This window comes from Phaethon aethereus (genome assembly GCF_964289735.1).
Source record: "Phaethon aethereus genome assembly, chromosome: 3".
NCBI classification, from domain to species: Eukaryota; Metazoa; Chordata; class Aves; order Phaethontiformes; family Phaethontidae; genus Phaethon; species Phaethon aethereus.
Genome location: NC_138576.1, coordinates 17,661,088 through 17,671,766, shown reverse-complemented (window position 1 = coordinate 17,671,766; position 10,679 = coordinate 17,661,088). Strand labels below are relative to the sequence as shown.

Genomic DNA, 10,679 nt, shown 5'->3' with positions numbered 1-10,679 from the left:
TCTGTGACACTGCTGAGATATTTAAAACAATGGATGAGTGACCTTATGACAACTCTATTTGTACATAGAGATCATAATAGGCAAAGCGTGCATATGTTCTTTTTTCTTATGTGCACATATAAGAAATAGGTTAAGGATAGGTTAAGAATTTTCTATCTCAATGTAGAATTAAAAAAATTACAGTGAGAGCGCTTTGTATTTTGAAGATTAACAGCCTGCTGGAGGCGAAGTTGGATGTTCTGGGTTTGCATATGCTCAGAATTGAGCTTGTCTACAATTTTGTCCCTGTCAAGGAAGGAATTACCTACACCCTTGTATCTGCTTGAAGTCAAAGGGACCTTGGACACTTTTCAAATGGGATCCATGTTTGCATACTGGGGTTAATTTGAGCTTTAAAGTACGTATGTAGCACTGGCTGCAGCCACCCTTTCTGGGGGGGGGGCACCCATCTGCTCCTGCCGACGGGCCCTGCTAGTGAAACGGTCTGCCGGGAACCGCAGTGTGTAGGGAAGAATTTAAAATACAAATGTTATACTCTGTGTTGTTGCCAAACAGTAAATTATGCAGAAAAATGTCCCCAGAAAGTCCGTTTTCTGCAAAAGAACATTATCTTTACCCTGTATCCGCAACTTCCTTCCCCCTCCCCCCCCTTTTCTCAGCTGATTAAATTGGCACCTGATAAACTTTATAGCAGTATTAGGGTACGATTACTATCACCAGAGCCAGGGACAGCTTTCTGCGCCAAGTTGTATGTTTGGGGCATCCGGCCTCGAACATGGAGCTCAGCGGGGACGGCCCCGCTTCCCGCCACCGCCTCTCGCCGCCGCTCCCGGCGGACGTCCGGCCGCCGCCATGGCGCTGGCAGAGGCGGGCGCCAGCGGGCGGCTCCTGCTCTGGCCCCGCGTCGTCCTCTTCGGAGACTCCATCACTGAGGTAGCAGTCCTGCGGCTGCCGGCTCGCCGGGGTCTCCACGCCGCCGTGGGCCCCGCGCGGGGCCGCTGACCCCCCCTTAATTCCCGAGTGGAGCTCCGGAGCCCCATACACGTCCCGGTGCCTCTTGCCGGGAGCGGCAGCTCGCGGACTGCGCCCTTGGGCGCCTGTGCCAAGCTCGGGGCTTTAAGTCATATTAGCTTTTACGGAAAAATGAGCAGCCGGCGGCTGCAGCGGGCCGGGACGCGTGTGCCCCTGCTGCGTGGGGCGGCGTGGGCCCCAGCCTCACCGCGCCGGCCGGCAGGTCCCCACCTCGGTTGGCGAGGCAGAAGCGTGTCGGGCGGGATCGCGGCGACCCCGGGAGCCGCTCTGCTCCCGGTCAGGCAGTCGTCCCTTGGGACAGCTCTGACAGGGCCGGCGGGTGGCGGGGATCGGCCTGGCGCCGTGAGGCGGGAAGGAGGCCATGAAATGGGAGTGCGTCCCGGCATCGTTATGTCCCTGTTGGATGCACAGACTGGGGGGTGAAGGAGTTGAGAGCAGCCCTGCCCAGAGGGACTTGGGGGTACTGGTGGGTGAAAAGCTGCACATGAGCCAGCAAAGTGCACTCGGAGCCCATAAGGCCAACCATATCCTGGGCTGCATCCAAAGCAGCGTGGCCAGCAGGTCGAGGGAGGGGAATTCTGCCCCTCTGCTCTGCTCTGGTGAGACCCCACCTGGAGTCCTGCTTCCAGTTCTGGAGCCCTCAGCACAGGAAAGACATGGACTTGTTGGAGAGGGTCCAGAGGAGGCCACAACAATGATCAGAGGGATGGAACAGCTCTGCTGTGAGGACAGGCTGAGACAGTTGGGGTTGTTCAGCCTGGAGAAGAGAAGGCTCTGAGGAGTCCTTCTTGCAGCCTTCCAATACTTACAGAGGGCCTATAAGAAAGATGGGGACAGACTTTTTAGCAGGGCCTGTTGTGATAGGACAAGTGGTAATAGCTTTAAACTAAAAGAGGGAAGATTTCAACTAGGTGATAGAAGGAAGACGTTTTTCATCATGAGCGTGCTGAAACCCTGGCCCAGGTTGCCCAGAGAGGTGGCAGACATGCCCCATCCCTGGAAGCATTCCAGGTCAGGTTGGACGGGGCTCTGACCAACCTGATCTGGTTGAAGATGTCCCTGCTCACTGCAGAGTGGTTGGACTAGATGACCTTTAAAGGTCCCTTCCAACCCACACTATTCTATGATCTCCCATGAGAGTGTTCCAGGAGCTTTCACGCCCAGTGGTCTTTTAGGAGATTTAGAGGCTTTTTGCAGAAATTCATGAAGTTCCTATGTTTGAAGTGTGATCTGGTGAAAGTGTAGCTTCTGGGTTTTTGGCAGCAGTGGCATTATCCAGACGGGGAGAACAGCCTGTTGTCCGTACTGATCCCTGCACCCCTCCCTGTCCCGGCCCCTGGTGCATCCCTTCTGTGCAGTTCTGTGTCGATGTGACCAGACCATGGCTCAGTGAACATCTCTTTTGAGGCAGTACCAGCTTTTTAGTGTTCATTTTGGGTCCCTGCCTTCTGTGGGATGGGCTGCATGGTAGAATGGGTCACAGAGCTGCTCTGATTAAAAAAGATTTGGCCGAAGACAAAGGTTGTCTTTAATGGGAGATGATTGATTGTTTCTCTAAACTGACTCACTGTGCAGCATTGTAACGGGAAGGATGGTGCAGCAGTGGGAATAAGGAGAAGGGATTAATTTTTCCAGTACTAGAAGAGGTATCAAACTGCACTCCGAAGCAGCATGTGGAGAGAGGATTTCTGAGAGGTGCTTTCCAGAATGAAGGCACAGTGAAAGGATCTTAGAAATAAAAGTAGAAAAAGTTTAAAAAAAAAAAAAAAAGAAACTACAGCCTGACAGCAGTCAGTTTTGACTGTAAAGGGACCACAGGGCATCTGTCGCTCTGTAGGTGTGGTCCCATGTTGCCTCTGATGCCCGTTGTGTATCGAGGTAAGACTGGGGCTGTTTGACCTCTGCAGGAGCCGTGCACAAAACGCGTTTCAGGAGGGAAGATGCTGCTAGTGGGACTGACCTGCTGGGGAGTGAGTTCTTCCAGTGAAGTTCTAACTATGTTCCTTGATTTCAGTTCTCCTTCCAGGAAAATGGCTGGGGGGCATCCCTTGCTGAGAGGCTGGTCAGGTAAGAGTTTAAATTTCAGAAGTAATTTCTAGCATGCAGGAAGTCATGCAGCTTTTCTAGAAGAAAAGCAACACAGGTTAATTTTTAATGTCTGTTTATTTATTAACATTTAATAATATTTATTGAAGTGGAACTACCTTAATAATAACCTGCCCAATATTGGTGGAAATACTCGTCGGGTGTTTCTTTCCACTCAGACCTTGAGTGGAAAGAAAAAAATCCTTAGTGATTGTCAAGATTGTTCTAATTTCATAGTTTATGTAAGTGACAGGTAAATACTACACATGAAATCTGTGGATGCACTTTCAAAACATAAAGTTATAATCCCACTGAAAACTCCTGTGACATCTTCTTGTTTCCAAGAGGGAAGGTATCCTGACAGGATGTTTCAAAACTTCCCAAGTTTTGTTCTGCTGAGCAGAGGAGAGATGTTCTTTTTAATGTGTGTCTGTCTCTGTTTCAGAAAATGTGATGTTGTGAACCGTGGGCTCTCGGGCTACAACACCAGGTGGGCTAAATTGATCCTTCCAAGACTGATCAGTAAAAGTACTGGTGCTGAGAACACTGTTGCAGTTACTATTTTCTTTGGAGCAAATGACAGTGCTTTGAAAGGTACAGTAGCTTTTTTTTTTTTTTCTGTGACTTGTTCTCTTAAGACAGTTTTACAATTTAGCAGAAAAGGCGGAATGTTACACAGACTCTTCCTGTTGCTTCTCTATGAAGCAGTTGCCCTTTTTTCATTTTTACGGTGGATTGTTTTCAGTCATCTTATTTGTATTTAAACCATGCACTGCCTTTTATTTCTCTCCTTCTCACCAAGTTTTAATTTTAGAAGTAAACTTCAAGGTGTGTTCAAGAATTAGTTGTTGATCATAGAATAGAATCATAGAATTGTTCAGGTTGGAAAAGACCTTTATCATCAAGTCCAACCGTTAACCATTCACTGCTAAGTCCACCACTAAACCACGTCGCTAAGCACCATGTCTACACGTCTTTTAAATACCTCCAGGGATGGTGACTCGATCACTTCCCTGGGCAGCCTGTTCCAATGCTAGACAACCCTTTTGGTGAAGAAATTTTTCCTAATATCTAATCTAAACCTCCCCTGGTGAAACTTGAGGCCGTTTCCTCTCGTCCTATCGCTTGTTACTTGGGAGAAGAGACCAACACTCGCCTCACTACAACCCCCTTTCAGGTAGTTGTAGAGCGCGATAAGGTCTCCCCTCAGCCTCATCTTCTCCAGACTGAACAACCCCAGTTCCCTCAGCCGCTCCTCATAAGACTTGTGCTCCAGACCCCTCACCAGCTTCGTTGCCCTTCTCTGGACACGCTCCAGCACTTCAACATCCTTCTTGTAGTGAGGGACCCAACACTGAACACAGGATTCAAGGTGCGGCCTCACCAGTGCTGAGTACAGGGGCACGATCACTTCCCTACTCCTGCTGGCCACACTATTGCTGATACAGGCCAGGACCCTGTTGGCTCGTGTTCAGCCAGTTGTTCACCAGCACCCCCAGGTCCCTTTCCGCCGGGCTGCTCTCCAGCCACTCCTCCCCAAGCCTGTGGCGTTGTGTGGGGTTGTTGTGACCCAAGTGCAGGACCCGGCACTTGGCCTTGTTGAACCTCATACAGTTGGCCTCAGCCCATTGATCCAGCCTGTCCAGATCCCTAAAATTGGTTGTCCATCACCAAAAATTGGAGTTGGGCATCTAGCTGAATGATTTTTCTGCCTTTAAAGCAGTCTAATGGGTTCCTGGCAGATGGGTTGAGGACGTGAGGGAAGGTAGCATTTGAATTCTCTTGAAGATAAGCATAGCATCATGCAGAGCTAGTCTAATCAAAATAATAACCTCAGTGCACAATGGACTGTATGTCCATGGGAATTTTGAATTTTTTTCTCTGCATCCAAGAGAGTGAAAAATCTTAGCTTTTGTTTCAGGTGAAGTTTGAGGTAATAAGATACGGAGCTGCAAGACAACGCATCTTTGAAAAAAAAAAAAAAAGGTGATTTCTTTCCCCCCGTCCCTCATTTGTATTATTTCGAAGTGCTGTGTTTAAACTCTGGGTCTGGTTTGAATATTGAGGAATGACATTTTCCCACAACACCTTCTGAATCAATGGTTGAGGTGAACTGCTTTACTGAAAATGAGTGCCCACATTCATACGCTGTGTAAAAAGCGCCTTATGTTGTGCAACAAATCTGTAAGCAGTTCAGCGTGGCTAATGCATGTGCTCCATCCCCTAACAGATCTGAACCCTAAGCAACACGTTCCTTTGGAGGAATATGCTGCGAACTTAAAGAGCATGATACAGTATCTGAAGTCCGTAGACATTACTGAAGACAGGATTATTTTGATAACGCCACCACCTCTTCAGGAATCAGCTTGGGAAAAGGAGTGTCTTGCCAAAGGTAAGAGAATGATATGGATGGGCAGAATTTCTGCATTTTACCAGCAGAATGTATGTATGTAAGTTGCTATATCCCAGGCTGACAGATGATTAGCTTTGTGCTTGTACCAGATTGCACTTGTGTTTTTTGAGTTGATGGAAAAGCACTGCTAGTGTTTTGCGGAACAGCTTTTGGATAAGCTCGTGGAGTAACTACCAACTAACTAGTAACATCCTTTCAAACTGTTGATTGATCTGTTCGTGCATAAAACTGACAGAAGTGGCTGCCCTTTCAGAACAGAGGTTTTGCTGAGACGTCCTAGGCAGACTACGTCATCTCCTAGCAGCTTCCAAAATAACATGAATAATGGAAGAAATTCTGGCATTGTGTGCCTTAGAAAATTTTATAATAGTCACAGCATATTTCACACCTATTGGGATAAGCAGTGACATCCTAGCCAGATTTATTTTAAATTTAAAAAAAGAAAGAATATCACGTTCTAAGGATGCTCATGAAAGTACCTGAAAAAGAAGCAAAAAGTGATTAAATGATTTCTCATTATGTTGCTCAAGCTAGCTGTGAAAATAGAGATAGAACAGCACTGCTTACTTCGTGTTACTCAGCTGGTGGAAATTGCCATAATCCCAGTGACTCCAGCAGCGACAGTTTATACCTCCTGAGACCACGTCCTCTTTTCCACTGGGACAGCTTGTCCAGTTCTTGCACATTTATAAAAGACTTCCAAGTTAGATTCAGGTAAATAGAGAGCTGTCACCTTAGTTTTGCAGAGTTTTCTCCAATTTAGGTGGTATTGTGTATTCTGATTTGTGTACTCAATCAAAATGGAAACATTTTGAAGATGACTTCATGTTCAAACTACTTTAAATTAGACTATGTTATTGCATGACTTCCCATGAGGTGTCTTTGTTGTGTGGCAGCGATCATTGTGCAAAACAGATTTTGGACTATATGGGCTTTCAGTCTCATCCAGCAGGGTAGTTCTTATATTTAATTTGGAAAAGCAGAGAGAGTCCTAGAGTAATACTCAAAAATTGTGTAAGACAGTAGCAGTTGTAGCAGGTCAGATCAAACTCGGAGGTAGCAGGTAGTGTCTATGTGACAGTAGATCCTTGGGTAGGGTGTAAGCGATAGGTCAGGCGCAGAGCAGCCTTTCCTGGTGTGTGTGCCCAGCTCCCACTAAAGCTGCTACAGCCATAGTTTGCAAAACAGGCACCCATATTGTCCTTCTGAAGATCTGTTAGGTTGAGCACACCATGAATGCTGCTTATCTGGCTTCTAGCTATCCAGTGACACTTTTTAAATGTTAGTTCATTTTCATCTTAAAGCTATCCTTTTTATGGGGTAGAGAGGGAGGAAACTTGCATTTACAGTGTTGAATCTGCCAGCATCCGTCTAAAAGAGATTGCTGTCTAGCGAAGGAACAAAAGACAGGGTCATCTCAGGGTGTGGACCACAAATAAAGTCTTGTGGGCACAGTAAGCAGCAATATCAGACCATCTGCCCTTAACCTGTATCCAGGAGAAATGTTCTGCTTCTTCCTAGTTATGTCAGATAGATAGCAGAGCAAAGGAGAGATGTGAAACGTGAGGATGATGATGTTCACAGGAACATTTACCCAGATGTGAAAAGAGGTGCGAAAAGAAATAGGGTTTCCAGATCAGAGTGCTGTGGGAGACAGAGTTAAAGCCCTTACTAAAGAAGTTGGAGCTGCTTTTTGTCATCTGCCTAGCCATCATTTCATCTCAGAAAGCAATTGGGATGGTCAGACACTATCTGGCGTTACTAAAGCTAGAGAGTCTTTTTTCTTGCCTTTCTTAAAAAAGGGTGTAATGTTAATCTTCCAGTTGCCATGGGTCTCCTGTTAGCCATGAATTTTTGTAGGTAGTAGGTAATGACCTCACCAATGCAACAGGCAGCTCCTTCAGGTGAGTCCCACGCACCCAGATGCATCTGGTGTCTCCGAGTATCCCGTTGCTAACCCATTGCTCCCCGCTGTTGGCCGTCCTCCTTCCCACGGTGGTTGGGTACGTGCAGAAGTCCGGAAGCAGGTTGCGTACTCGGGTGGATAACTAGGTTGCCTCCTTGGTCCTTCAGGGGATACCCGTCTTCCCTGAACTTCCTTTGGCTGCTGCTCTTTAGCTTATAGACCCAACACGTGCTCCTGCAGAGCTGCACATTAAGAGCAGGCATGTGCTTGTGTGCCTCCAGAATGGAAGAGGAGGTGAAACAGCCAAGGAGTGATCCTAATGAAATAAAAGGCAAAGGGAAAATAAGAAATTACCAGCTCTGCTAGATTAGAAGTCATAGAAAGGGAAAGGGACAGGACTGCAGGACAATGCCTGGCGAGGTGAGGCTGTCATCAGTGCAGGGAGCTTGGCAACAAAGGAGCTCTGCATGGTGGAGGCTAAATGAGCTGAAGGGCCACTCAGTCTGTGGGAGAGTTGAACCAGGAAGAAAGTCGTAGAAAACAAGTTAGGAAATGCACCATGGTGGGGAAGGATCAGTGAGGATGCAGAGGGTATTTTTATGGTGAAAAGAAAGATGATGGGAGGAAAGAGCACTGTGAAGAAGTGGGAATCATCAGACGCAAGGAGGGAGTAGTGTAGGAGTTGATGAATTGTACTTAGAGGTCCCATTAAACAGCACCACCACCCCCCCTCATTACTTAATAATATCCTACCCCAAAGTTTCACTGTTGTCCATGCAAAACTGCTGGCTTACAGCAGCTGGCACTGAGCGCGGGCTGAACACCCAGCTGCCAGTGTAGCTGCGCTCACAAATGTGGTAGGCACAAGCTCTGATACAGCTTTGCACCTAAATGTACCCTGGTTTGAAATCATCACCAGTATGTTACAATGAGGAGATCACTGCAAGCAGGTGTTAAATGTCGGCTGTCATCCAGGAAGGAGAAGGCAAGCTTGTAAATAGAGTTAGATTTACTTAACTCTATTCTATGTGCCAGTCACAGGTGTATGAAGAATTTCAAATCTATGCACTGATTTCACCTGAAGCTTGCCAGAAGGTGAAAGCTGTGAGCAGCACAGAAGGAAGTGTTACGCTGTGTGCTTGTTGCTATTGCCTCTCTGTCACCTGTTACCTATCTGTTAACAAGAAACATATTTCCAAATGCCTCAAAAACAGAAGGTACCCTGAAAGAGACTAAATGAGCTAGTGCTGCCAGCCTCTTGAATTGAAGTGCTTTGGATTTAGTTGGTAATTGGTTATGGCTGCTGGTTTAACACTCTGTACTGGTTTTGTCTGGATTAGAGTTAATAGAATAGAGTTAATTTTCTTCATGAATTTGTGCTGGAAAGTGTTGATAATACAGGGAGGTTTTTGTTACTGCTGAGCAGTGCTTACACAGAGTCAAGGCCTTTTCTGCTCCTCACACCACCCCACCAGCGAGTAGGCTGGGAGTGCACAAGAAGTTGGGAGCGGACACAGCTGGGACAGCTGACCCCAACTGACCAAAGGGATATTCCAGACCATACATGGTATGCATATATGATCAGCATCTATGATCAGCATATAAAGGTGGGGAAGAAGAAGGAAGGGGGGGGGATGGTTGGAGTGGTGGCGTTTGCCTTCCCGAGTAACTGTTAGCGTGATGGAGCCCTGCTTCCCTGGACATGGCTGAACACCTGCCTGCCCATGGGGAGTGGTGAATGAATTCCTTGTTTTGCTTTGCTTGTGTGCACAGCTTTGGCTTTACCTATTAAACTGTCTTCATCTCAACCCATGAGTTTTTTTCCCCAATTCTCTCCTCCATCCCAGCGGGGGTGAGTGAGTGAGCAAGCGGCTGTGTCAGGCTTAGCTGGCGGTTGGGGTTAAACCATGACACACACTGATACGCATCCTGTGTACCACAGAAGGCTGAAATCAAGCTGTATCAGTCATGATTGCTAAATGTTTTGTTTCTGGTTGACAGGTGACAAATTAAATCGCCGCAATGCCACCACCGGAGAATATGCCCAGGCCTGTGTTCAGGTAGCTAGGGATTGTGGAACGGATGTACTTGACCTCTGGACACTGATGCAAAAAAATCAGGTATGAATGGTGTCTCTTTTTATGAGAAAGACTTTGAAACTGTCATGAATTGTGAAATGCATAACTTAGCATAGAGGAACCAGCAGTGCTGCGTTATCACTGACATGGTACAAAATACATCTAAATCACGTTTTTGAGGAAGGAAAAATACCCAATCCAGAATGCATCGTGCTGTGCTAGGAGAAATAAAGCTTAACATAACCTGACCATTATATTTGGTTAGCGAATGTCCCCTGGGTGCACTACATGTAAATAACCTTTTCCTTGGACTTTGAATCATGGAATAGCTTAGGTTGGAAGGGGCCTCTGGAGGCATCTAGTCCAACCCACTGCATAATGTTGGGCTAACTTCAGAGCTAGATCGGGTCGCACCTTGCTGATGGTTCTGACCAAACATCCAAACTGGTCCATGTGACAGAGATTGCAGACTTTTCCCGTAAGCAGGTAACTCCAGTTCAGACACTGAATCTTTTCTCTGAATACTTTGATTGCATCACTTAATCTCGTGACCTTTTCCTGATGAATAGCAGTGACTTCAGCCATCAGAACATTCTCTTAATGTTTTAATACAACTGCTGAAAAATAAAACCAGTATACATAGCATCTGGCTTTGAAAAACTTCCTTAAAAATGACTCAAGACCTTCTATTTGCAGCTAGCAAATACATTAATATATGGTTTTAACCTCCGCTGTAGGATTTCTCTTCCTATTTGTCTGATGGGCTCCATTTATCGACAAAAGGCAACAGCTTTCTAGCAACACAACTTTGGTCACGCCTGGAAAAAAAACTGTCTGCTCTTCCTTCACTGCTTCCTTACTGGCGCGAGGTGGACCATGCCAACCCTGAGGCCAGCCTTCTGCACGATCCCCTGCAGTAAGGAGCTGAAGCAGCCACACCTGACAAAGCCAGTCTGTTTACAAGTGGCTGGTGTCCAGCAACACATCCCAAACACGGCACCTGGGGGAGCAAGGAGGCCCCCAATGATACTCTTCCGCACCCCCTTCTGTTGATCTGTGGGAGAATAAAGATGAGACCACATGGGGGCGTTTTCGGGGTGGTTTGTCTGCATGCTGCATATGCCAGTAGTTTGAACATCTGAGGGGACTGAGCAGCTCTTTCCTT

At 46.8% G+C, this 10,679-nt stretch overlaps 1 protein-coding gene across 1 annotated transcript; it reads left to right on the top strand.

Annotated features, from left to right (window-relative positions):
- Window positions 1-630: 630 nt before the first annotated feature.
- IAH1 (isoamyl acetate hydrolyzing esterase 1 (putative)) lies at window positions 631-10,434 on the top strand (the record flags this gene model as incomplete). Its single annotated transcript, XM_081998003.1, has 6 exons — window positions 631-933; window positions 3,047-3,099; window positions 3,563-3,711; window positions 5,348-5,509; window positions 9,438-9,556; window positions 10,252-10,434. The coding sequence occupies exons 1-6, from the start codon at window positions 751-753 to the stop codon at window positions 10,432-10,434; spliced, it is 849 nt and encodes a 282-aa protein (XP_081854129.1). The 5' UTR covers window positions 631-750.
- Window positions 10,435-10,679: the final 245 nt, after the last annotated feature.